The sequence below is a fragment of the Lissotriton helveticus genome, chromosome 3_1 (assembly GCF_964261635.1).
Source record: "Lissotriton helveticus chromosome 3_1, aLisHel1.1, whole genome shotgun sequence".
Classification (NCBI taxonomy): Eukaryota; Metazoa; Chordata; class Amphibia; order Caudata; family Salamandridae; genus Lissotriton; species Lissotriton helveticus.
In genome coordinates, this window is record NC_136061.1 from 857776643 (window position 1) to 857800361 (window position 23719).

The 23719-nt window shown below is 42.8% G+C and overlaps 1 protein-coding gene across 1 annotated transcript in view; it reads right to left on the reverse strand.

Annotated features, from left to right (window-relative positions):
- Window positions 1-4511: 4511 nt before the first annotated feature.
- OSCP1 (organic solute carrier partner 1) overlaps window positions 4512-23719 on the reverse strand; it is a 105958-nt gene continuing 86750 nt past the window's right edge. Inside the window, exon 10 of the mRNA XM_078681205.1 lies at window positions 4512-10048. Within this exon, the coding sequence (XP_078537331.1) occupies window positions 9932-10048 (117 nt within the window). The 3' untranslated portion in view covers window positions 4512-9931. The remainder of the gene's footprint in view (window positions 10049-23719) is intronic.

The window sequence follows — 23719 nt, forward strand, 5'->3', positions numbered from 1 at the left end:
GGGAAGGAGGGAGGGGTGAAAGGGTTGTACCAAGGGAAGGAGAAAGGAGATTACAACAGTTTTCATCTTCATCTGAGGCACCGTACAGAACATTTTGCTCAGACTGCTTATCTTTTTCGGCCAGTGCCTTTGCCTTTAACTTCATTCTCTGCTGGGCATTTCTTTGGCCCCTTCCCATTCCTCTTGAGGGCAGGTGAAGGTGTTAACCCTGTTTGCCCGGACGTCTCTGAGGACTCTTTTCCCATGTCCATTTTGTTTCATTTACTGTGCATTTTCCAGACCTCTTCCCTTTTCTTCTTTCTTATTCCTTTTTTTAATTTTTAGCGGACCAACCAAACTGAGTGAATAGGAGAATGAAAAAAGAATCCAAAACGACTCAGAAGCAGCTGCGCACCAGAACCCTGGACCGCCGCGACTAGACCATCCAAAAATCAGGGCGGGACACAACACTGTCTGAGTGCCTGAATACCCGAGTGCTCCACACTCACTCAGTGCCCGTGACGATGCCAATGCCAATGCCAGCACCACCAGGTGGAACCGGGGAACCAAACAGAACAGACTGGTCACAGGTCAGAGATCTAGAAGTTCAGAAGTTACAAGTTCAGTCAGTTCAGGCCCAGCGTTTCAGCGCCACACCCGTGATCAATGGGCCAGGACATCCCAACCCGGCCCGTAGCGGCCCGAGCCTCTTCAAAGGTCGGTCACCGTGGTAAGGATGGGGTGCAATAGAGCCTCCAGAGCAAGTGTGGGCAAGTGTAAGCACACATAATATAAAGAATAAAGGACCTCCTCGTCTCCTCTCCACTGTCTCAGTCCGCTCCGCCCCTCTCAGATCTTACCGGTGTCGGAGCCGCTAAGTTGAATCTTCTTTTAGGTGTCGGAGTTGGCGCTGGAATCATTCGATACATGCGGGTTGCCAGGCTGAGGCACCTTCACCCCTGTGTAAGCTCCTTTTTCAAGCCGGCATACAGCATGCAGCAGGCAGTGGGCAGTAGGCAGCGTATTTCGAGTGCTCGTAAGTGTTGCAGGCGTTTTGAGATTTTGGGACAGACGGGGAGGGGCTCACACAGGAAACAGGAAACCTCCAAAATGCAGCGCCTGCCTCATGTGGGTTGATGTAACCATCACCGGTCTCCGTGTCTCCTGATCGGCGTGCCTGCCCCCTTCCGGTTCCTCGGTTCTTACAAGGCGGAGCAGACATTCACATCACCGTGATGATTAGGCTCATACTCTGAGCCACCGGAGCCTAGAGGAAATGCAGTCATTCTAGCATGTCTGCGGGCAGAGCTTCAGAGAATCGGGTGACGTTAGCGGCTACGTGCGTGGGTCACGTCAGCCTCATCTCCCCGACATTGTGGTCGTGCTCGAGGCACCAGAGGGAAACAAAGTGCGGGTCCTTTACTGACATAGAGCAGTGACAGGCACGGCAGAGCTTGAAGCCGGCCTTCCTAGATGACATTCCTGCCACACCAGCAATAAACTTTCTCAAAAAGACTTTGACAAAATGTGAAAAATTGTCAAAAAGTGACAAGGAGTAGCTCTCTCCGAATCTGCACTGACTATCGTGGAAAGAAAACAACTGACATCAGAGCGCTGGTGTGGCACCTTTATAGGCAACGCGCACATCGCTTCTGGCACAGACAACACCACGTGGAGCCAAATGACGCCACCTACTGGCAGGCTGGAGTACTGCTCATTAAAAAATTTCAGGATCCAGTCTGATGCCTGGGGATAATTCTAAGGTAAGGAATCTGCAGCAAGAAGTTTCTGTGAGATATGTTCGTGTCTGGTCTCTTCTCACTCCCGGTCCTGCCACTGAAGAGCGTGCTTGTTATGCGTAGGGTGGCAGAAGTCCTTGGCCTCCTGGTTCCCCCTTGGAGGTCAAGACTAATGTTCTTACAGTGGTCCCTCAGCCAGGGCCAACATCAACTGAGCACCTCTTGCTTTATAATGAGGCCCTTATGGTTACTTTGCAGGGGGCATAGCCCAAACCTTCCTCTGGCATGCAATCAGCATGAGGGATGACACTACTGCAAGTTGCACACCCAGCATGGGTTTAAGCAGCAGGAAAAGGTTCCTTGCAAAGACAGCCTAAAGTTTTCATAGAATGGTTCAGGCATTAGTTTTGCTATTGCTCTTATCCAAGACTATTTAATCAGAATGCAACCACCAACAGACATATTTTATTTTTCAGTATTTTTTTTTTACAGTAAATACAAACATTGTGAAATGGTTCCAGTCAACTATTTCAACAACCTCTAAAAAATACGTGACTCACATCAAAGTCAAACAATAAATATGCAGAATAGCTTAATTTCAAATGCAAAATTACACTTATGTCATAAAAAAATAGAACCACTATAAATATTCCGTTCAAGCTTAACTTAACCTCTGCTAATACATTTGAGAGATAGGAAATAAAAAGGCATAGGGTCAATGTTTTTGTATCTAATAAAAAATCTTACGTCGTATCTTACGTCGTATTCATCAGTTTATGAAGTGAAATACAATTTGGACTAAACTCAGTATTTTAATCCACTATTTTCTTTTTTACTTGCACCCTAAAGTACATGGAGAAGTTATGTGCCTCTAGTAATATCTCTGCTAACTCTCCAATTATTCACCAATAAAGAGCTCCAAGACTTAAAAAAGCGAAGTCCTATACAGCTAACAAAAATGCTTAATTTTGACGTAATTACAATTAAGACATACAGTTTCATAATGTGAATAGAAAATTACACCAGAAAAAAAAAACATCCATCAATGCCCTCATCGCCACAAAGCTAAAAACGTTGTAGATATTTACGTGGGATATATTTGTCCAAAATACTGATTGAAGAAAGGTAAACAGTAGACTGATTCTGAGGCCACTCTGCAGCCAGTCTTTACTATTTAGCTTTGTCTGGTTGCCTGTATTGAAAAGTAGCTATGATTGGATATCAACCCTTCTCCTTATATTAAAATTTACTGAAGCCAACTTAGATTTGAGATGAAATCGGAATGGAAAATCAAAACAGACCGAAGGAACACCAGGACACACCTTTTTCAGAAGTTCCAATTTAGAATTCTAGTTTGCCATCCTGAATGCCCTCAGATTTAGATTGCAATTATCTTCAAAAGGCCATTTAAATTATTTCTGATTATTCATGACCCCAAATTTATTGAAACAGGTTAAAATGACCCTGCATTTGATACACATTTTAACAAGCATTAAAGCCAACAGGTCTCACCTTTGGGACCTATATTTGCCAATTAAGTTTAGCCATGCTGCAAAGCATCGCTAAAGATTTTTTTTTTTTTAAACCTTTTAAATTTTGGACACAGATGGCGGTGTCCTTTTGTAGGTGCATGCCTATAAAAAGATACAAGCTATTTTTAAAACAAAATGTTTAGTTACGGATTCACGTTGGATATGTAACTAAAACAAAAAACGCCAGGGAGGGTCAGAACCAAATCGGTAGACGAAGGTGAGGCAGCTAAATCGGGAACAGAGATGGGGAGGGCGATGCAACATAGGGTACTGAAACAAAACCAGAGGGGTAGAGAAGCACACAGTGAGATAATGCAACACAAAGAACCACATGACAAGAAAGAGCAACAAGGAGACGGGGAAGGAGTACAGAGGAACAATGTGAGAGAGAGCAACACGGATACAGGGGTGAAGCAACAGGGGGAAAGAAACAATACATGATGGCAGAGGTGCACACAGCGAGGCATAGCAATGCCAAGACCATAAGTGGAGGATAGACAAGCACATGGCAAGGCATAGCAATGCAAAGCCGCGGGGTAGGGGAGCACAGAAGCACACTGTGATACAGAGCAATATGGACCCATGGGGCAGAAAATCAATCAGTGAGACAGAGCAACACAGACAGGGGGCTGAGAAGCACACAAGGGAGAAAGCTGGAAAACACATGCACTCTCATAAAGTAAAAAAAAAAAGTAGCACTAAAAATGAGCAGTGTAAATACATAGTAATGTATCCAATCTTCGTGGAGGGATTATCACACAGTGAGGAAGTAAAGTCCACACAAGCCATCAAATAAAAATAGAATGAGAATGAGAGTGATAATGAGGCCCACAACCGGTAAAATATGGGTGGCCTCTAAGACCAGTGTAAGCTAACAAAATGTCTTGCAACCAATAGTGCATGCACGGTCATAGGCGAGACCTAAAAATGTAAATAGTTTTTACCCATTTTGAACTGTACACAACCTATAATGTTTTCCACAAAGTCAGTTTCACATTCATGACCTGAATCCATATCTTCTTTGGCTATTAAAACTCCTGCTAGTGAGTACATGAAGTTGTTACACAGGTAAGATGTGGCACTGAAGTTCTAAAGTGTTTTTTTTTTACATAGGGTACTTCCACCATTGTATAAAGAAACAGACAAAAGGCACATGGACTTTCATAAAGATAAGCTATTGCACCGAGACCATAAAGGGAGAGCATTGCCAAAATAACTCCTTGTTGGCTTGGGCCATCTTTCAAAAACAGAAGCCTGGACATAACCAGATAAAGCTCTTATGGGGATGTTAGAAGGTAACAACAAAAGGCCAACACCTAACACACCTCTAGCAAAAGATTAATTGGCTAAGGAGGAGACATCAATCTTATGGCTACATTTGATTCAGTCAATTGTTAACATTGTGAATGTTTGGCTTAAAATGATAGTGAAGCCTAATGGATGGAAACATATATGTATATCAGAGGGTATACACCTTCGAGTGTTTATTAACCTACCACTCCACACCCATGTGGAAGTAGGAAATCAGATTAAATAACAAAGTGCATTGTTTTCTAAAAGTTGAGGACATGAAATGAGTTTACGGACAACTTCCCAATGACAACAATAATAATTTGTGTTTATGTAGTGCCTGCTACTACATAATTTTTTGCCTTTTCATAGCACTGTAAATGGTAACATGCATACACGTTTGAGTAGAGCATGCTCTCACGAATCACTCTTGCTATCATATCTTCTATGGATACACATCATTTTTGGACTATTTTCCATCAAAGTACTTTTCGTTAACATGCTAGTAGCTTTGCTACATATTGGGAATTATGAAAGTACTCAACTTCATGATGTATGACAGGCTACATCTACTGAGAACCCAATGTGCAATTTAAGTCTTTTTTTGGCGCATGCCTCTTTCCAAGAACAGACAGTCTCGAAGGAGAATCTACAAATTCTAGTCAGATTGGAGAAATATTATTATGAATTAAGTCTAGCCAGCTTTGTGTCTTCTATGGATTTGGATGCTCGGGAGAGCACAGCACAGCAATAAAGTCATATGGGTGATGGCACTGAAGAACTTGCCTTTACCCATATTTGTTTTTGAAGATGCTCCGACCGGCCGTATCAATTGATGGGTAGTCCAAACTTGGCTTTCAGCAACTGGAACACTGACCAACAATGCTCCAGTGGCACTTTGTAGGGTTTATAGTTTGTAGAAAGATAACTAGAAATATGTTGCTCAGAGGCAGCTTTGACTTCTGCAAAGAAACAATATGCGGGCAAGATATGGTCTATCTGGACTTCTAAATTGTATTCACAATGTTTTCACTTAAAAATATTTCTATTTGGCTAGTACCAAAAACAGCAATTGCTAGGCAGGGGCAGAATGTAAACTGAGATGAAGTGAGATTCCAGCGACTCAGGAAACTCCAATGAGCATTTGTATTTGTTTGTATAGCACTAGAATCGAACCCTGAAGGGGTATCTCTGCGCTTAAGCAGAACTGTGAGGAGAGGCAACACATTCCAGCAGCAATGATAAATGAGACCCAAGAAAGTGGCAGGTTTCCTTAAACAAACATTTTTTGTCAAGATATATGTAAGCTCTTTTCTAGAGAGAGTCAACAAAAATATATAGACCTTCATTACAGGTTAAGAGCTAAATACTGGTCCCTGTGCAAACCAGAGTTATCACAAGAAAATCATGACTTGCATGATAATTATCCAGACTTTATCCGACAGACTCCAGCAGATCATACCTACTGAAATTTGTTAGGGAACAGACCCAGGGGAACGATCAAATCAGGTGGAATTCTGAGTTTTAAGCACCAATTCTGGATATTAAGCCTAATTTCCAAGTCCGAAACTAAGAATAAGAGGAATTTTGCACTCCTGCTAAATATCTCACCCAGGTTAAATATATTTATTGGTTGTGGTAAGTACCCCACCCTGTGCCACTCAACTTTTAATCAGAACCAAAGCTAGCTTTTGGGAGGGTATGTGTGTCTGTGCATCTGGGCAGTTAGACAGTAGAGTACTGCAGGACGGTAGCAGGAAAGTAGAGAGGGGCTTAATGATTCAAAGGGAAGGCTTTCAGAAATGCCTCTATTTGTAAACATAACAAATCCTTTCATGGAAAAAGGTTTCTTGCTTTTTTACAAGTGCTCCCAAAATCAGTGGGCATGCTGAAATGACCAAATTCTAGGATCTCAGAAATGCAGACTAGTGTCGGGTAGTGAGAGTAAACCACTTCCTTTATAAAAGTTTTTTTCTTTTTACCAGGCGTGGCTACAAGAGCAGATGTCACAACCAAGGATACAGGTTTGAGTGAACAGAGCAATGCCAGCATCTGCAGATAGCTGCTGCGGGGCAGTAGACTTGGCCTGCATGGCTTGGGATGTGACCACACCCTTGCAGAGCAGATCACGCATGGTATACAGTAGTCATGGTACTAATGAGCCCCTTCAATGGGACATTTTTAAAACACCAAGTTGCTCTTTATGCCGGAGTCCATAAGGTGTGGAAGTCCAGAGATAAACGAAATGACATGATGGAAAGGAAGGTCTGCAATGTTTTTACCTGAAATTCAGTTTAAAGGAAGTCATTGCTGACACGCGGAACTGAATTTTGATTAGCAATTACAACCAAGATGAATTCTAATTATTTGCAAAGCCTATCACCCTTTTCGCATACACAATTGCAGTGAAGGCAGAATTGTCATATACTGTGTATAGTAATAACGGAATTCACTTCTAAGATTAGTGCTCTGAATGGATCCCTTGTGCAGCTACACGTCTACTGCCGTTCAGAGATATGTTAATTAAAACATTTGTCAAATTAATAATGCAATTTTGAAGCAACTGAATACAAGGAATGATCATGACAGCATACAAATCTAAATGTTAAGAACCTAGAATACGTCCCTCACAAACAAACCACTTCGAGGAAGAATAGCACCTCTTCCTCATTGAATGAAAAATGTATGGTGGGAACAAAGTGTGTAGTTATTCGATTTAGAATGTGTGTCTTGGACAAGCGTGGCTTAGTCAGTCATCCAGATGTGTGTACACATGATCCCCTAGCCTTCAGAGAAGTGAAGTATTTGGTAAAACACTTATGGATGGTGTGATCTTCATTTGCTGTGCCATCCTCCAGAACAGACACTCACCTCAAACTCCTAACTCCTGTAATCAATCTATTTATATCTGTAATGGTTCATAGAGACAATGGCATTTTGCACTCAATCATATTTCTGTGTTTGTAATGGATATCAGAGCCAAAAGCAATACAGAGTGGACTGACGTGTGGTGCAAAATATTATTTCCTTGGGTCTATTTTACAATAGTTAGCTTGTTGCTAGGCCACCTATTAACCAGAAACCTGTTTCAATTAACAGATTGTGGAATTACTTGTTCTCATATCGAAGTGAGTACAATTTCATTGCTGGAATTTGTGGGCTTTTACCACAGCCTTCTAAAGTGGACCCTCCTCTAGATGTCTTCTGAAATTTGACAACGAACACCTACAAATGTTTTCCTTAATCTGAGGCATGGCCACGGACAAGTGACTGGCTGGAATCCTGGAACATTGCAAACTTTGTTTCAGAAGTGTGTCTGGCCACAGCCAGAAGGGCTTTGAGGATATGACAGATGCTCCAACGTGTTAAATCTGTAGAAACCCTGGCTACTTTATAAGGCTGAAAACTTAGTCCACATTTTTTTCAGTCCATTGGTTACACTCGCCCAAGGCTGTTGGTGTTTCAGTCAGTAAAACAGATTCTTGCAGTTGTGAGGCACATTATATGTCCTGTATGCGCTACTACTGTGGCTCTTTTGAGTACTACATCACCCAAATTGTTTTAAATACAAACAACATTCTAATTCCTAGCTGTAGAAAGTTATTCTCAGACACAACATCAAGTTCTCTCACACTGGCATTTGTCTTGAGAACAACTCATTAGGATTTTTAACATGGTTAAGGATTAGTAATGGCAGAGTTTACATTCTCAACTGTGACTCAAGTCCTACTAGCTCACCTAGCAAGTCTTTCCTGAATCTAATCATCATACTGGGCAATACTGGTCACACATTTTACATCCTACAGGGTCAACTATCTGTGCTTGATGTAACAACTATACTGAATTTAGGAACAAGGTGTTTCCTTCTTAGAGGCATGGACAGAAAATTGGGCATTGGATCTTTAATGCGGCATTGGTGTGTAAAGGAATCGGTGTGGATTTTTCAAGAAGTAAGACAGCGGTATAGTCATATCAATGTTCTACACGGTGTTGGTCATGTTATACATGACAATTAGAACAAGGTCTTGAGATACATACTGAACACAAACAAAGAAGTTGAATTACAGTAATTTGAAAAAGAGGGAGTTAAGCAGCTTGCACAGGGAGTATCCCTCCCCCATTAAAATTATCATAGATTAGGAAGTCACTGAAAGGCATTGTTTTGCATTGTTGAGGGTAGGAAAGAGTTGAGGTTTCATGGAGGTACTGTGGGATAAAGCTATCCAAGGTTAGCCTTTTTTCTAATTATTGTAAGCCAAGGAAGGCGTTCGGCCATCACACACATGATCACTGTTTCTGTGACCACAGATCAGAGTGTATTTCTGTAGACCTGGTAAACTAAAAAATGGCACAGGGGATCAGGACTTTAACCTCACCAAACATCGTAGAGACCGTTTGTCTTCTTTACCAAATAAAGTTGACAAAGTATACATTATTTTACTGCCCAACCCTTCCATAATTCCTTCAGATACTCAAGCCAGTATGGGAACTGAGGGTTCCAAAACAGGTCCAAGCATTAGTAGTGCTGTCCCCAATGATGTATCTGATTTCCAATTAGGTAGAGTTAAAATTTAACTTGTGTGGATATCCTGAAAATCTGGAAAGGCTCCCACATTTCTGAATCTACATTAGACACGCTTGGTCTGTACCTGAAAGGAAAACTACACAATGACTCGCAACCAAATGAAGTAAACCTCCCCAATGATCTTCTGCTTTGGAAAAGCCTGACTTTTTTTCTCTCTCTCTCTCTCTCATATCATAATTGGCACTGACACACTTGCCACAGTCTCAAATAAGTTAACCTCTGTACATGTTGCCTGATCTGCCCTCTCCAAGTGAGGTTCATGCCTATTGTGCGACAATATAGAAAGCTCACACCGCTATGGACGATTTCCATCCCTAAGGCTCTCAGCCAGATATCGGTCAAGAACAATGCAAACGTATTTAAGTACCTCCGAATCATTCTGTCTCCTGCGGGTGCTAAATAGACAAGCCAGTTATTTGTTCTAGGAGTATGATATTAAGGTAAATAAATTGACAAGGCTAAATTATCACCGGATCCTGATACAGAACCTCCCTCCTTTAGCCACGCATTCCTTCAGTAAGAAAGATTAGCAATGGCATAGATGTACTCCAATTGCAATGTAACATCTAGAAACTTCATCTTAGGAATTGCAGTGAGATCAGAAAGAATCTCAATGCAACACCTGGGTCAAACGTTTGGATGTGTCCATCTGCAAACACCTTTGTGCCACTGCACAATTCACAAGCCTTATTTAATCACAAAAATATTTTTGGCTTGAATTCAGCAGGTTTTTGATATTTAATGTCTATAGGTTCGGAGAATTTCCCATAGTTCCACTTGGTCTAAGGAGATTGGGCACCAGTGTTTCACAAGCCATCCATCATGGATAACAGATCCTCTCCTTTGGTAGTTTTCTGGCTCGACTGTTCTTCACTCTTAAATTCTTCCATAATTCGAGCGAGCTCACTGTTCCTTTGTTGATCCTGAAGAGAAAATCAAAAAGGTTCAGTGTTATAGAAAATTAAGAAAATTCTTTCTTTAGCAATACCTCACAGTTTAAGTGGAAAGAATTGAAACACAACATAAACCAAATAATTAACACACCGGTATGTAACAGAAATGAAAGGCACAAGGGACCTGAGAAAGAGTCATTATTTGCAAAGCAATCACCCCCATTTTCCCACCCCACAAATAACAACTAAAATGTAATAAACCGAGTGTCATTCCTACTTTAGAAGAGAACTAAGGGAATACACCCCCACTCAATTCCCTAAAAACAAGAATGCTTCTGCCTACATCAAATACACACACCTTCACTCAGTGCTAAGGGTAATCCTAAACAGGATCCTAGCCCATTCTACTTATTCCATATTTTGTGGTTAAATTAGTAAAACTATGCACACCCTATTCTACGAATACAAAATAAGTGGAAAAGAAAAACCCTGCACAGTTATAATAATCATCTTACTTATCATCCTGCATACAACAATTTTGTATGTATTACTATTCAAAATAATAAAATGTGTGTAAAAAAATTAATCCGGGGTCGGGCCCAGATGAAGCCCAACATGGTGGCATCTTATGTATGCTACAAATGGGGATGGGGTCGCACACTACTCACACACCGGCGGTGTCGCCCCTAAGGACTCTGGTCAATGTAGTAAAGTGTTCGCGATGCATCATCTTTCGATCTTCTGCTATCTTCGCTGTCTTCGCCATCCCTAGACACGTGTTTCGGGGTATTACCCCTCATCAGCAGGGATAGGCCGTGTACTGGGGTTGCCGATGGCTGCCAATATCTGCCAGGTATAGTACCACTCAGGCGCGTAGGTGCGGGATCCCAGGCTCGTCAGCCCACTGCTCACGGGAGCTTTAAAGTTACAAATGGGGATGGGGTCGCACACTACTCACACACCGGCGGTGTCGCCCCTAAGGACTCTGGTCAATGTAGTAAAGTGTTCGCGATGCATCATCTTTCGATCTTCTGCTATCTTCGCTGTCTTCGACACTGCCGGTGTGTGAGTAGTGTGCGACCCCACCCCCATTTGTAACTTTAAAGCTCCCTTGAGCAGCGGGCTGACGAGCCTGGGATCCCGCACCTACGCGCCTGAGTGGTACTATACCTGGCAGATATTGGCAGCCATCGGCAACCCCAGTACACGGCCTATCCCTGCTGATGAGGGGTAATACCCCGAAACACGTGTCCAGGGATGGCGAAGACAGCGAAGATAGCAGAAGATCGAAAGATGATGCATCGCGAACACTTTACTACATTGACCAGAGTCCTTAGGGGCGACACCGCCGGTGTGTGAGTAGTGTGCGACCCCACCCCCATTTGTAACTTTAAAGCTCCCTTGAGCAGCGGGCTGACGAGCCTGGGATCCCGCACCTACGCGCCTGAGTGGTACTATACCTGGCAGATATTGGCAGCCATCGGCAACCCCAGTACACGGCCTATCCCTGCTGATGAGGTGTAATACCCCGAAACACGTGTCCAGGGATGGCGAAGACAGCGAAGATAGCAGAAGATTGAAAGATGAAGCATCGCAAACACTTTACTACATTGACCAGAGTCCTTAGGGGCGACACCGCCGGTGTGTGAGTAGTGTGCGACCCCACCCCCATTTGTAACTTTAAAGCTCCCTTGAGCAGCGGGCTGACGAGCCTAGGATCCCGCACCTACGCGCCTGAGTGGTACTATACCTGGCAGATATTGGCAGCCATCGGCAACCCCAGTACACGGCCTATCCCTGCTGATGAGGGGTAATACCCCGAAACACGTGTCCAGGGATGGCGAAGACAGTGAAGATAGCAGAAGATCGAAAGATGATGCATCGCAAACACTTTACTACATTGACCAGAGTCCTTAGGGGCGACACCGCCGGTGTGTGAGTAGTGTGCGACCCCACCCCCATTTGTAACTTTAAAGCTCCCTTGAGCAGCGGGCTGACGAGCCTGGGATCCCGCACCTACGCGCCTGAGTGGTACTATACCTGGCAGATATTGGCAGCCATCGGCAACCCCAGTACACGGCCTATCCCTGCTGCTGAGGGGTAATACCCCGAAACACGTGTCCAGGGATGGCGAAGACAGCGAAGATAGCAGAAGATCGAAAGATGATGCATCGCGAACACTTTACTACATTGACCAGAGTCCTTAGGGGCGACACCGCCGGTGTGTGAGTAGTGTGCGACCCCACCCCCATTTGTAATCTTATGTATGCTCTGACACATTCTTTAGGGGCCCCAAGAGCAGCCAGAGAGCATAGAAGGATATCGAAGAGGGCCACAATCTGACAAACCCAGCAGTGGCCGAGGGGTAACGTCTGAGATGCCTCTTCTTCCAGGTTGATTTGCAGTACCAGGTACAACTGTGCCCCTTTAAGGCCCACTGAATGGGAAGAGCCCTTGATGGGGTGGAAGTGTTGATCTACCAGTTACTGGGGCAGCCACACCGGGGTAAAGGCCAACTCGAGTGGTCACGGGGGAGTGCAGGAGATTGATTTTTGGGACCGCAACAACATCAATAAATATGACTCCCAGTCTTTCATTTTTATTGATTTATACATGTAAATACACAAAAAACAATGTGTTTCCTGGTAGTGCGGCTACCAAGTTGAATACACAGTGTATTGAGGTGAATGTGTTATAATAATGTGAAGGTGTTGCATAAATTATAAATGAAAGGTATAAGTTTCGAATATTACATTTTTGTGTAGTTTAAATTTGGTTTGTAGACAAAGAATAAATAAAATTATATTAATTTATAGGTGGTGCATAATTTATACATTTGAGGTAATACTATAACTCTAAAATGTGTACAGTTTGTGTATCTTAAGTTTGGTTGTAGAGAAAAAATAAATACATTTTCCCTAACTAGAACAATGGTTTAACCTTTGTTTTTACATTGAATTTCATTTTTTTAATAAAATGTGTTTCAAATTGTCAAGTTTACAGTCGTAGAGTGGAGTGTCATTAAGTGGAGTATGGACCAGTAAAGAGGAGGATGTAGTTTCGTAGAGGGGAGTATGATACAGTGGAGTGGCATACAGTGGAATACCATACAGATGAGTGAAGTGGCATGGGGTACAGTAGAGTGCTGTGGAGTGGAGTGCTGTACAGTATGGTAAAGTGGAGTGGGATAGACTGTTGTAGAGTTGAGTGACATTGAGTAGAGTACAGTGTAGTGGCGTAGAGTGCTTTAGTGAAGGACAGTAGAGTAGTGTCTCATAGAGTAGAGTACATTAACTGGGGTGGAGTGTTGTAGAGGGACTTGCATACAGTGTAGATACGGTTGACCCTCTCCCCTTACTTGTGTTGAATGATTATTTGTAGTACCATTAATCTGATATGATGTTGGCCACAACTCGTGGAATTGCTGTAGCCTTCCCCCAACAGGTGTTTAGTGGTTGGGGGAAGGGGGGGGCAAGTCATTTAGTTGGTGGTGTAGAGGTGGTGTAAAGGTGCCCCTATTTGCCCTTGTTTTTGTATCCTCCATGATAATATTCACACCCTTGCTGGTGATATTGCTGTTGCTGGGGTTGATATGTGGTTTTCCTGGGGTAGTGCTTTTTGTTGCCCCTCGCCCCTGGTAACGCGGAAAGGGCTGTTGCTTTTTTAATTTCCCTTAATTGTGTGTCTACAGCGGGCCAAAAGAGCTTTTCCCCATTGAATGTGACATTGGGAATATGATGCTGCACCTCAGGTTTGAAACTGGATATGCATAGCCACGCATGTCTATAGAGCATGATTGATGAATTGATGTCCATTGCAATAGTGTCAGCTCCGTCTAATGTAAATTTGATTGTTGCATTTGATATTTGTCTCCCCTCATTTACTAGGTCTTCTCCTCATTTTTTTGTATTCCTCTGGGAAATGTTGTATGAGATCTTGCATCTCATCCTAGTTTGCCCTTTTAAATGTGGAGAGTAGGCCAACTGCTGCATCAATTCTTTTTCTTTCTTTGTCTGGAGGAGGCACCTCTCCAGTACTTTGTACTGCAGCTCATTACCCGACTGTGGTAACAACTAGGAAATCTAGTGGGGGGATGTCCTTGTATGTAAACAGGGCCAGTTAGAGACGGCCTGTATTTCTTTTATTTGCGAGGAGTTAGGACCCTGGATTGGACTGGGTCCTTGAAGAGGTCTTTGGATACATTGAGGACAGAGCCAATCATTGGAAGATATTGAATTGTACGCTCTGTGTGCGAACGTGTTTCCACTAGGAAGTCAGTTGGCTCCCTTGTAATGTGCATGGGGTGCTCATGGTACTCTGACACTCAATGGATGACATTGTGGTATGAGGATGTGTGATCTGGAGGTGACGCTTTAGTAGGTACTGGCAGCTCCATTCATGGATCAGACAAGACCACATCATAATCATTCCATGGGTCAGGGGTATGTTGGGTATCCTGTGTTCCTAAGGGAGTCTGTGCCCTGTATCTCCCCCTCTTCTTGTGGAGAGGGTACTTGTGCTTGTGTTGACACTGGGGGGCTGAAAGACATTGGACTTGTGGCCCTGTGTTCTTGTGACACTTTTTTGGTGGAGGTTGTGGCAAGGATTGTTCCTGAGCCTGCTTCTTGGTATTTTCTTTATGCTTTTCCTACATAAACTGTTGTAGTCTCTAAAAGACAATGCCTCGTTCGTCACTTACTCTCTGTGTTTGAGTCTTTTGTTTCTTTGGAGCCGGTTGTGTGTTCTCAGAAACTCTGTTTGATTGGGCATGGGAACCCCATGCATTAGACTTTACTTCTGGTCAGAAGAGTGTCTGTGTTGCTTTTCAGTTCTTGGAACCGAGGTCTGTTTCGATTCTGATGATCCTGAGCATTTCTTCAGATCACAGCCTGCTTGGCATCCTTCGGTGCCGATATGTCTGCTAGTGCCGACTTATGCTTCAGTGCCGGTGTCTCGGTTGGTGCTTACTTATGCTTTGGTGCTGGTGGCTCAGTCGACATCGACTTATGCTTCGGTACTGGCAAAGTGCAGGAACCGTCTCCATGCTGAGGTCTGTTAGCCTGATTGGGATCGACAACGTTCTCATCCCTTCTCGGCTCCGAGGTGTGCTCACGGTGTCGCCCTGAGCCAGAGGGCACTGGCGCACCATGATAAGGCGGGGTGGTGGAAGGGCAGAGTAAGATTTTCTTTACATGGGGGTCGACTGGTATGTTCCCTCTAGGCTGCGTGATGGGGGCGCGCGTGCACAGACTTGCTTCTTACAGCGCCCAGACAGGCGGCATGAAAACGTCCCTTTTCAAAGCAGGCGGCACACCAGGAGGCCCAGTACAGCAATTAAATGACAAAGGGGCTGCTTCCAGCGTCCCAAGAGGCCCCTAGCAGGCAGTGTGAAACAAATCATATGTGGATGTGTCATTAAGGCCAGTGCTGCTGACATTGGAACTGGGGGAACATTGCAGGGCAAGTATATTAAAGTTTAAAAAGCACCTGCTTCCTTGTTCCTAGCCACAATAAAAATGTTCATATATCTCCAGTGATTAATGTTCTTCCTGGAGTGCTTTCGAAGTTTTGTCTAGTGAAAGTTTTACTCATTGTAAGGTAGCGCAGAGGGTTAATATGCCTGATGCAAAGGACGTGTACCATGCACACCACAGACCTGTAGTTAGGAAGATAGGTCAGTGGGTTACTGCTGTTGTTAGAGGGATCCTTTAGATACTTGCAGTTTATAAGTTAAAATCCTAAAATAGAACAGCAAGCTATCAACTGTTATCAAAGAGCTGCATGCAAACTGCAAGGTATATATAAGAGGGTTATGATTTTTTCCCCCCTACCCCCTACCAAGGTGTTACATTTTAAAGCCTGTTTAAGGGTGGTAGTAAGGGAATCTGTGGCGGAGGTGGTCATTGGCGGGGGAGGGGGTTCAGGTGCTAACAAACAAACAGTGTCACACTGGGCACCACCAGGGCTAAAGCAGGCCCTGGAAACAGTTTCCAGTCTTGATACTCAAGTAAACAGCTCCAATACTTTGCAGTCGAGGTTGCTAAAAAACTGTAAAAAAACATTAAAATTCATCTTAAAGTAAAGGCAAATACTTTTAAACCGATCCTCATTTTTATTTATCATCACAAAGAATGCATCTTCAAATACATGAATTCAGGCTTTGCACTGTACAAAACCCCTGACTTGCCTTTTAGTTCACTAAAAGCATTGTCTTTTGGGGGGAGGTGGTGGGGGAGCAGGAACGATTCTCAGTTCATGTTTAATAAATACTCTGCATATAATCTGATGTACTAATATTAGGTGCTTCCGATAGTTTACTATAGTCTAACATAATCTGGGCTGCATGATTGACACGCCACATATTTTCAAGGCTTGGCTTGTGTATGGGTTCTTAAGAGCCAGAGCAGACCCTTGGCTCAGCTGTCCTTGTTAATTTGTTGTCTCACCCACCTTTGCCTTGTGCCATAGTCCGGGTCACTGGAATTATGCATGAGGAGAGGACCAAATTATGCAGCAGGATTGAATTATGCGGCAAGAAAAGGCAAGTTATGCAGCGTAATGCTCCATATTTTATGATAGTATTACTTTATCATTTTTACATTTTACACATGCTAACAATAACTGGGCAAAGGTGTCACGTCATTAGTACCATTTAACACCCAAATAATAATAATAATAATAATAATAATCCACATTTGTAAAGCGCACAATCACCCGTAAGGGTCTCTAGGCGCTGGGGGCCGTCGGGAAGATTAAGCGAGCTATTGCACAGAGTCACATGGTGCTGGGCTAACCTGCCGCCGGAGCCGGGGATCGAACCCTGATCCCCAGATTCCAGCGTCAGTCGCCCTGGCCGCGGCGCCAACAGAAAGGTGACCTGTCAACCTTTGCGAAAGGTCTTCCACTTCACAGCAATATGGGCAGACCCGGTTTTAGTAACTTTTTATCCATTCAAGCTAGAAGCGACTTTTTGGGGATTAAAATCTGCATATTATACAGCAGATGATGGATTATGTGGCATCATGCACGGATGCAAAATCTTATAATTCCAGTGCCAAGGATCTGAGCATTCTGTCAAGCATAGGTTTTGTACTGGAATGAGATCCTTCCTTTACAAAAAATATCCATTAGACATCTCACTGTATGCGTGCTGTAAAGTGCATCATACTTGTAAAGTTCGAAAAATATGGAGACTTTTAAAAATTACTCCACTGTTATGCCTGCCTTGAGGGGACATAACTGTTTTGGCTCAATTCCCCATCTATAAATGTCATTAGATAGGGATTTGCCTCAAAACCCATGGGTGGTTGCTTGGGAATGCCCATGTATCACCTGTGGTAAGCCCCTCGATGCAAAGTAGCACAATTTAGTGCATAGTGCTTCTTTGCGTTACTGTGGGCAACTTACTTACGCAAATCATGATGTGCGTTAGAAAGTAAATCCAACCACAACACTAGGTGATTGGTTTGTGTCACTTTTGTGATGCAAACAAAGCGCAAAGAGTTAATAAATCTAGATCTGAATCTCTAAACAGGTACTTGTCAATATTAGGACGACGACTTGTGTTCTTACTGCAAGCTAATATAAGGTCACCAAATGACCAATGCAGAGCAAATGTTGCTTTACTGTGCAAAACCAGAAGGCAATAAAGATGCCCCGGAGAAGGGGCCACTGAAGCATGAGAGAAAAATGATTTGCGTCTGGCACTAAGCATGCCAAATGTCTGTAGACAGGTTTCAGATTGGGAGAGAACAGGGGTTGGAAAGTAAGAAAAGGTACTGGATAGGAAATTAGATTAGTAGGATGGACAGAAATAAAAGATAGTTGGAGAGGAAAGACGATTTGGGAGTATGAGGAAGAGGTGAGATTTGAGTGTAGAGAGAAAAGGAAACATGTATGGAGAGGATGAGATATGGAAGTGAGATAAAAAGAAAGAAAGGGAGAGAAAAAGAAAGACAGGGGAGTGAAACATAGAAAGCAAAGGAAAAAGGTAGGGAAAGAAAGACGGAGAGGATGATAAAACAAACTAAAGGGGATAGATGGACCAAGAGGTGGCATACAAGGAGTTCGGAGCCAAGGAGAAGAACAAGATGAGAGAGAAGCATAGCCAATAAATAGATTTGACAGAGTAAGGGTAGAATGAGTGATAACAGGGGGATTAGTCGTTGTGGGAGAGAGAAGAGTAGGACATAGATTGAAGAGAGGAGACAGAATGAGGGAAAATTGGAACAGAGCAGTAAAAGGGAAAGAAAAGTGGGATCATAAGGAAGAGCAAGGAGAGAAAAAAAGCTAAAAAAAGCAAGGAAGGCGATAAGCACAATCTAGAAGATCAAGTGGAAGTGAACAGAGATAAGAAAAGGTGAGAAGAGGAGATAATAGTGGCATGGAGATAGCAACTAGAGAGGAATTATAGGTAGAATGATTAGGACACAAGATGCAGTGGCACCTATGCCAGGGGTGCAAGGAGCCCTCTGAGCCCCAGTAATGGGTGTCTTTTAATACCAACCCAGAGGAGTGTGTAAGTGTTTGGCGGTGTTCTTTTTTTACTGGTTTGCATTAGGGCCCATGGCACCCTTACTATGCCACTGATTTTGGTAGCTTGCATGCCACACATGCTTCTATATTAGGTTCTTGCTTATCTTCATGGCACGCAGCCTTGGCTTCAGTGCAAGAAGCACCTTTAGTGCCACACAGAGAAAAAAAATTTGAGAGAACATTGTACTCATGGTACATGGCATTGTATTGGTTCTCGGCCCAGATTCAGGGAAGACCCTCGGCGATGTGGGCCTGTTTTCAAGCACAGGAGCGGGTTCTTCCCCTGAAGAGGAATCGGAAGCGACATAGTGGAGGCTGGTGATGAACACCCCACCTCCTACCAGCGCACCTGCTTAGTTTTCCAAGTCACTGCTGTACAAAAAACTTCACCTCTGTCCGACGAGTCTTTATTTGGTTTTGAATAATGCTCAAGCCGCGCACTCGTCCTCTTTATGCTCCAGAGAGAGGCATAAATTACATATGTCGTGTGGATCAGAGTTTGCGTATTTCGCCCAGCACCGAGGGCACCTTCGGAAGGGGTCTTTTTTCATCTCCTTCACCCACAGATGGTCATTCTCTACAGGTGTGTGTGACTAGGCACTGAGTAATCAGTCCCTGGCTCCTAGAATCCACTGCTGTTGTCTACTAGATCTCTGGTTGCGTTCTTTCTTGACCGTAGGCCACGTGGGCGTAGACTGCTGCAGAGCTCTGACGCAGTCCAGCGAGCCCGATGGCAGTAAAAAACTTACTAACAAAGGAGCCGTTGAACATGCGCAATGCCTCCAGGGGGAGGAGAAATGACGCACAACGCTGATCATAAAACTTCCTCAAGAGAAAAACAACTTGCAGAGTCCGGGCCCAACACTAAATGGCAGGAGTATGCATAGCATGTTTATCGGCTGCCAACACATGCTACGAATGTATAGTTTCCATCATTATGCACACTATTACATACATATAACTAGTTATCCCACAGAGATATACAATTACACAATGGGAGCATTGTGAAGCTCCATTAATAGTCATCCGAATTTCTAACAGAACTTTTCCTATTTCCAGAGTGACAACAGGTCACATCTCTCTGCTTTCTATTTTTTACAAAGTCCACAACAACTCCATAAAAAGTTTATCACCACTAATAAACTGATTTACTCAGAAGTATTTAATCAGACCATAGCCGTATAGGGGATATGAGTACTGGAAAGAGAATGTAGATGAGAAAAGTGTTTGGGGAACCAAATATTTGCAGATTCAAGATAAAGAAGCCCGGTGTAGAGCATGTATCACAACAACAAAAAATGTTTTTTTTAATGAAACTCTCCAGCAACCTACCTGTCTATTATTTGGAACCATGGAAGATATGAAAAGACACTCAATACCAAAGGATAATTCTACAAAATCACTAATTGGCATTTGCAAATGAACATTTCTGACTCTGATATAAATTATATGATTCAAAATGGAACCTAAAATTCCTTTCAGTTCCTTTCTGAAGGTTTAGCTCTATGGCCCTATGATTCCAACACACGCATTAGTCATTTCCTTTCTAACTCCCCTGGTCCTAAAACCAATCACCCTGATCCACAATATATCAGTCATACAACTGTAGTCATTACCACATATAGTGTAAGTAAGCTGTGCCAACGTTAATGAGCACATTTCAGTCTTACAGCTATGAAGGAGTATTTCTACCTACTGAAAGAAAGCAAGGATTTTTTCAGATTTTCTCTTGGGACCACACCCTACTAGAACTAAACAATCTACAGCGAGAGAAATGTATGCCATCTATAATGATTGGAACAAATACTCTGAAAAAGAAGCTACAGAAAGAATTTGACAGGTAGATAAATAAGTCCTGCAGACAGTGTTTAGAGTTATTGGCAATGGCATGTACACACTATCCAAAGAGTGTACTCCTTAAACACCAGGTCTCAGCCTTAGATCTTATTATTGGAGACTTAGGTCTTTTACAACATGGCCGAGATATAATACAAAGAAATTGGGCTTTACAAACTTTTCAATCAGGTTATGTGCCCTGTATTTTCTGAATGAAACATCAATTTTTGAGCCTTACAATTTGACCCCGACACAGAAAACAATGCTTAAAAAAGACTCCATATACACAACAAATTGTTAAGTATCGAACAAATGAAAGAAATACATTTTCCAGCTAGTGAAAACCACCTGTTACAAGGAGCTATTTCCCTGCCTAGTACAACTTTCATTTTCATGATTATCAAAAGTGCACATCATTAGGCTAGTTTGAATGAATACACAATTTGCATCTATTTCATTCATGGACATTTTCCTTTTTTTAGATGTGCTTAAATGAAGATGACCCTGTATTTATTAGTGTTTCCACCTACAAAACTCCTATAGGTCATTCACCTCTGTGTGACTCAATTTTGATGCATAGAATGTGTAATTCTTGCATGCCAGGCGTAAGTTGTGTCCTGTTAGTTACTCCCACTTCATCCATCCCCACCCACCAAAACCTGTTAAATATTTAATGTTAACCAACATCAGTTGCTGTGGTTTGGAACTTGCCCAACCTTTTGTGATTACGGTTTCTAAAACAATACAGTGTTGTGGAAGAACCTTGTACCCACCACCTTAACATTTAATCAAAGTGGTCTATTTGCGCTTTAACAGGCTTAACAAATGCGTCGCAGTGTTACTACAAAAAGAAGTCCCTTTGACTTCTACAGCACAAATCTATAACTTACAGACAAACAGAACTGCTTAAGAGATTCACAGGCTGTTATAGATACAATACCCAACTCATCTTGAGGATATCGTCCATACGATCTTCTATAACAACTTATTTTGTGCACTTTAAGAACATAAAATATGGTTTGGTGACTGGATTTAAAGCAGTGTTTGGACTGATATGACTTTTTTCACACTTTGTTCTGAAGTCTTTTGAAGGGATTTCCTACCACCTCTCTACTCATTGGCTATGCTATTGTCATCTTTCTACTGATTCAACAAGGAAATCATCAACATGGAATACATGTACCCAGCTGAGCAAAAGTGCTGGGTAACCCTTTCACGCTATCTGGAACATGCATTCCTTTCTGACCTAAGTGAAAATTGGATGTTCACCTTTTGCAAAAGAGATGCTCTGCAAGTGAAACCCGTTTTCTGTTATATAAACTGTCCAGCTGAAATCATTTTGTATATAGATCTGGAGCAGCCCCCAATGGCTTTCCTAGACGTGGAAGTGCTCCTGTTACCATTGCAATCACACCAGATGCAATGCCGAGCACTGCATTTGTCCCTACTGCAAAACGCTTGTTTTGATGTATCAGTATCTCCAGCGTTATTCCTTGAAGAGCTTCCTGAAAGTTGGTTTGAGTCACTGCTGTATTTGAGCCTCCAAATGAGAAACTTTCACCATCTCTAAGTACTTTAGCACTACAGCCACTTCCTGGCCCATCCAATTCACGAGCCAACAATAGCATGCAGGCATTGACAGTCCTATCCATGACCACAGGTATGCTCTGTGTGAACATAATGTTATTGAATTCTCCTCAGAAGACTAAAGGATAACCTATGTATCTTGGGTAACACCATATCTAGTAGAGACTATCTAACCACAAATTCCTCACCTTAGATAGAATAATCCGCAGGAGTCACACTGGTTCTAGAAAATCTTGAGCAGTAACTGCCCGCCAGTAGGTGGCGTTGATGCTCTACATGTTGACGCAGTCTGCTTCGAAAGTGACGTTGCTGTGCCTTCAGAGGCACCACCCTGGTGCTCAGACATTAGTTTCTTTTGTGACTACTTCCTTTTCAAAAATGCAAAGCCACGTTAAATCCAAAGTATCAGTGATGACTAGTGTGCAAAATCTATTAGGCTCTTTTGGGGAAGTGCCCAGTTCGCAGAGCGGGAAGGGTCGTGAGAAATCTGCGGTTAAATAGTCTCTACCATATAAGACATTACCAAAGACAAATAACTCGTCTATCTGATAGAAACTTCTAGCAGATTCCTCAAGTTAGAATAGATACCCCAGCAATACCTCCCCAGAGCTGGGACTAGAAAATGGCTGGGCCAGTTATTCATAACTTCTGGTTAAGGGACCCAAGGTCCGCAAAGCCTACAGAGGGGTCTGCGACTGCTTAGAAAATTAAATAATATTAGCAAAATATTAAAGTGTATATAAAGAAGCAAAATTGAAAATGTTAAAACATTCTGAAAATGTGGAGGAAATTGAAATTGGTGGCTAAATATTAGGTTAGTATCCTCAGATTGATACAAGGCAACAGTGGAAGTGCATCATACAGGATATAGTATGGACGACGAGGGGCCTCAATTGAATTTAGATTAGCTTTAACCCTCTGATTAAAATTGATTTTTTTTTTATAGTTGTGATTTAAATAAAATATTTAATCATTTGTGTATTTGGTTGGTGAATGCTTATTTCTTTATTTTTGTGTTTTGCTTTGCGGTTCACATAAACGAAAATTGTTAAGTTGCATTCCCCAGCTTCAGGTAATGACTCAGCCGGTGTCTCCAGCTTCTAATAATGATTCACTATGGGTCCCCAAGTTCCCAAAATAATTCAGTAGGAGTCCACAGAAATCAAAAAGGTCAAGAACCACTGGGCTAGACTAATCAGTCCTTGAGGGCCGAATGGGCAAAATGCTTGTCACAAGACACCTGGCTGCCAAGGCAGTATTGTTTGGTAAACATGTGCAAAGACGACCATTTGGCTGCCTGATAGATGACCAGGATGGGAATCCCATGTGCTAACACAGTGGTAGTGACCTCTGCTCTGATGCAATGGGCACGCAGCTCTTCAGGCGGTTGTTTCTTCGTCAGTGCGTAGTACAATTTTGATACATTGCACAATCCACCAGGAAATGGTGTGCTTTTAACAGCCTTGCCCTTCTTAGCCTCAGCAAACCCAATAAGAGCTGATCATCCAACCTGTGGGTTTTTGTACGATCAATGCAACAGGAGAGAGCTCATTAGGGTCTAGGTGATGGAGTCTCTCCTCTTCATTGGAACGGTGATGCAAGACATAGAAAGCAGGCTGAGTGATACTCTGGCCAACATGGAAGGGGGTAACCCCATTCGGGAGGAAAGAGGCATGAGTTCTTAGGACAAGCTTGTCCAGAAAAAGGGGGTCATGAGAGAAGCGTGAAACTCTCCGACCCACC